General features: G+C 38.6%; 1 protein-coding gene across 1 annotated transcript; it reads right to left on the reverse strand.

Moving 5' to 3' along the window:
• Positions 1-2,355: 2,355 nt before the first annotated feature.
• LOC114750984 (neurofilament medium polypeptide-like) lies at positions 2,356-4,363 on the reverse strand. Its single transcript, XM_028939632.1, has 3 exons — positions 4,220-4,363; positions 3,933-4,061; positions 2,356-3,042 (listed from the first exon to the last, which is right to left on the reverse strand). Exons 1-3 carry the CDS (start codon positions 4,361-4,363, stop codon positions 2,356-2,358), a joined length of 960 nt encoding a protein of 319 aa, XP_028795465.1.
• Between the last annotated feature and the right edge of the window lie 646 nt (positions 4,364-5,009).

A 5,009-nucleotide genomic window follows, 5' to 3' on the forward strand; every position in this document is an offset into this window, starting at 1 on the left:
TGTGAAATGCAGAAAACCAAGTTGTTATTCACTGTAACACACTTTATTCTGTCATTTTCATTTCCAATCTTGTAAATCAACAAAGCCTATTAGTAATACAGAAACCTCACCATGAAGTCTGCATCAAATATATGCCTCCTAACTCGACCTTCAACTGCCTGCTGCTCTTGCACCAAAGCCTTACAGACCAACGACATCACTCGGTTACTCACCCTGTTATTTCCACTAAGCGAATGCAGCAATCGTCGGGGATGTTGTTAGGATTATAGTTTGATGATAACAAAGTCAGATTAATTTAGTTAAGTATGGTGATCGATCATCTGATCGATCAAACGTTTATTGCTAAGGTTACAGATAATTGTTCAGGTGTAATTCAGTTTTATAGTAGGTATTTTGATCGAAGAACTATCCGATAAGTAGTTAATCGATAAAATGATCGATTATCTCTAACATGGAAATCACACAAGGTTACCGTTAATTATCGATCACCTGATCGATAACATCAGATAAACAATCGAGTTACTGATAAAGAGAACCAAATCTGAAGTGCATTTATCGATCACATGATCGATAAATAAATTATCAATAACGACTTCGATAAGAGGTAACACACTCTATTCGTTCTACACATTTACTATGTTTATCATTTATCGATCATATTTTCGATCACTGGCTTATCGATCACATGATCGATCATTATGCTCCAACTCTGAATGCAGGTAATCATCTTAACTGCTGGATCGATAACCTTATCGATCATAAAATTATCGATCACATGATCGATAATCAATGTTGTTATCTACTCATATTTAGTTTTTCTGCAACCACATTATCAATAACATTATCGATAATTTAACTTGTTTGCATATTATCTTTTCACATAACATGATCGATAAAGAGTCTAAGGATTGCTATATTCGCATTAACTTATGTTGAACCATTTTTCGATCACCTAATCGATCATTGACTTTTCGGTAATATGATCGATCATTCGATTTCTTGAAACTCATGTTTTTACAAAACGTGATCGATAATCAGTTTCTTCACCTTACAGGGTTAAATTTCTTTTCTCACTTTATCGATCACTTGTTCGAATATTCATTGATCGATCACCTGTTCGATCATTCCAGAGAGTATGTGTCTTTCAATGAATATTCTTACTCATGGTTTATCGATAACTTTATCCATCACCCTTTTATCGATAAGTTGTTCGATAAAGTTTCATTTCAATAACATTTGAATTATCAATAATCTGTTCGATCAACAAGTGTTCGATCACTTGTTCGATCATGGAACGATTTCCGTTTACTACGATAATTCTTAAAGTCAATGATCCAACACTTGATCGATAATTTCAATGAACTAATTCGAGAAGCTTTCATTCATTTTTTTGATAACCTGATCGAACAATAAGTAATCGATCACCACTTCGATCAACATACCCAGAAAGTCTTTCTGCTCTTTCTACAGACAAATCATTTCGACCAAGATCTTTGAATGATAAATTTGTGTTTCTTCTTGTTCTTAATTAAAACCTACACCACAAGACTCCTTGTTGCTTCAAGTTTTAATATGTGCAGATTACCAAGAAAGATTACAACGGCTCTTCAACGGGATTACGTAAACTGCAATCTACAGTGTCAGAAGCTCAGACGCATTAATGGCGGAACCGTTGAAACCGGCGAAACACGCAAACTGAGTCACAACGGCTAGAAGCTCTTCCGTCTAACGGCTAATTAACAACCTCAACTATAAAAGGTGCGAAGAAGCATTAATGAAGAGATTGAATACCGGAACTACCACCTGTGATTATTAAGTCTAGCATTCAATACTCTGTTTTCTGCGATACTACTGAGCATCAGTGTTCATCATTAAATTCACTCTGTAAGAGAGCCGATAACTACTCTTTATTAAATACTTGAGCGATACTCAAGAGTGTGGACTCTTGAGAGGGCTTGTATCCTTACGGGAGTAAGGGGGAGTGATTGAGCGATTCAATTACTGTACCGAGGCACCAAGAGCCCTGTCGATCTTGGAAGATAGTGAAATACTCAGAGGTGTTCTGAGGACTAGACGTAGGTCAAGTGGTTAAGACCGAACCAGTATAAATCTTGTGTCTTCTCTCTGCGGTGAAATTTCTCCTGACTCTGACTCTCTGTTTTTCAATACTGTCTCGCATTTAATTCTAAAATTTGTAACTCACCCAATTCACCCCCCTCTTGGGTGAGATTGATTCTAACAGATGTCTTCATCAAACATTCTGATCAAAGGACTGAAACATATTCAAGTGAGTTATTAGATGTGTTATGTTAACATGTAGTCAACAAATAACATCACATAAGCAAAGATTTTCACTTACATCTCACCCTCATCACCTTTGACAGCTCGGCTGACTAAATTGAAAAAAATATCCTTGGGCTTCATAGGCCTCTTCACTCTTGATTGTGCCTTCAACTCCAACCAAGGAGACTTGATCTTGCTAAACCGAACCCTAGTAGATCTCCTTAGTTGTTGTGCCTCCACAGATACAGGTTTTGGATCAGGCCCAACATATTCAACAATGGCCAGGGGGGATACCTCCATCGGTGAGTGACCTTTTGCCTCATCACCTTCAATGGTGGGTGACACTTCCCTAGGGGGATTGGCTGTAGGTATGTCACCCTTTGCATCACCCTTGTATTCCCTCTCCCCTTCGCTCCTGTCATCACCATCCCCTTGACCCTCTTCCTCCATCTCTTCATTGTCGCTGTCATTCTCTGTGTCACCCTTCCCATGACTGTCTCCATCTTCACTGCTTACTTCATCCTTCTCCTTTTCCTCAGTTGTGTCATCATTGTTGCGCCTCTCCTCCTCATCATCTTCAGAGTCACTTCTATTTGTAGGCACTGTCTCAACCCGAGCCTTTCCTCTTGATTTACCCTTCCCACCATCTCCCTGTCTTGGGATTTGCACCTTCACCAACTCTTCATCCACCATTTTCATTAGTATCTTTTGCCCTTCCTCTATCCTCTTCATTAGGCGCTTACGTAACTTTTTCAGCTCCTGCATGTAAAAGACATTAATCAAGTAAGTATATACAACAACAAGTTCACTATGGGAAATGACACCTTCACTATGACATATTGACAAGTTTAGTAAATCAGATTACAATTCAGGTATGACAGATCACAAGTTCATTATACAGAATTACAAGTTCAGTAAACAAAATCACAACTTAGGTATGGCAGATCACAAATTTATTATACCGAATGACAACCTCAGTAAATCACATTACAATTCAGGTATGGCAGATCACAAGTTCATTATACAGAATTACAAGTTCAGTAAACAAAATCATAACTTAGGTATGACAGATGACAAGTTCATTATACCGAATGACAAGTTTAGTAAACAAAATCACAACTCACATATGGCAGATGACAAGTTCATTATACCGAATGACAAGTTCAGTAAACCATATCACAACTCGCGTATGGCAGATGACAAGTTCATTATACCGAATGACAACTTCAGTAAACCAAATTACAATTCAGGTATGGTAGATCACAAGTTCATTATACAGAATTACAAGTTTAGTAAACCATATCACAACTCACGTATGGCAGATGACAAGTTCATTATACCGAATGACAAGTTCAGTAAACCATATCACAACTCACGTATGGCAGATGACAAGTTCATTATACCGAATGACAAGTTCAATATACAAAATCACAAGTCGGTCTACCCATGGATAAGTTCAATATGGCCAATCACAGCATAAGTATTGCGAATAACAACTTAAGTTTGCCAAATTACAACTTAACAATGACAAAGCTCTATGTCACTATAGCAAATCAGAACTTCAGTATAGGAAATGACAACAATACTATGGCAGATAACAAGTTCAGGTTACGAAATAAAAACTTCAGTTTACCAATTATACCACATACCGGGTCCAAAAACTCTACAATTATCCTCTCTTCTTTCCCTGTCATAGCTTCACTGCCTTTTCCTCCATACATAATTCCTCTAACACTCTTCCTCTCCTTGCTGGCCAATTCTTTTATCTTCTCATCAGTCTAGTATTCAATTGCAGTAGTGAACTCTCAGCCAACAGGCGTGTTCAGGTTAAAATTCTCACAAAAAAAAAGCTGCAAGCCAGGCACATATATACAACATTAACGTTATGCACATCGGTAATCAAATGCAAACACAATGACAAATAAAATAGTAATACCAGAAGTAAGTATATGCAGCCACCAACAGTGCTGCTCCCCTGCCCTTCATTGCCTCGCCTGTACCCTTTGACATAGTCTCCCATTTCTTTCCAGAGGTCCTTTATAATATAGATAGCCCAATCATACTTTCCAAAGTCATCCATTGTGCAGCGCATGACTCTAACCAACTTCTCACTCACTTCTGAGCTTGATTTCGGACATAGAAAAGTACCCAGGGTGTACAGCACAAATAAAAACTCGAATCTATGATCCTCCTCCCCTGAAACAATGTCTTTTAGTATTTTGCTGAATGACACTTTCCGATATTCATTTCTCAACTCCTGATATGTAGCATCACTCTCATCAACTTTAGTTTTCACGTCCTCCCCACCGTGACGGATTCCTAGCAGTTGCTCAACATCTTCTGCTCCTATTTCCTCTTATTTGCCCCTGATTATAAATCGATGCGTTGGCAGGTCATATGATCTCAGCATGGTCACAATGAGATCACGGGGTAGTCTCTTTAATCCAACCTTCAACAGCCTCTCGAAGCCCATCCTCTCAACCGTCTCCCTTAAGTCTTCATTATTGTTCACAAAGTGCAGTAATTTTCTTAATCCCTTCAGGGACACCCGGGTTAGAAATGATGGGACATGTTTCTTTTTCCCCTCTTCTCCCTTTTGTGGCCTTCTTTTCTTCACCTCCTCGGTGTACCTCATCTTCTCTTCAGCGGCCAGAGCTTTCCATGCATTTGATGCAGCATCTCTTTTTTGTTTGGCTGTCATGTCAGGGTCAGCTATTGTGGCCATA

This window comes from Neltuma alba, unplaced genomic scaffold, assembly GCF_004799145.2.
Source record: "Neltuma alba isolate B1F8T4 unplaced genomic scaffold, ASM479914v2 tig00006722_pilon, whole genome shotgun sequence".
Lineage (NCBI taxonomy): Eukaryota > Viridiplantae > Streptophyta > Magnoliopsida > Fabales > Fabaceae > Neltuma > Neltuma alba.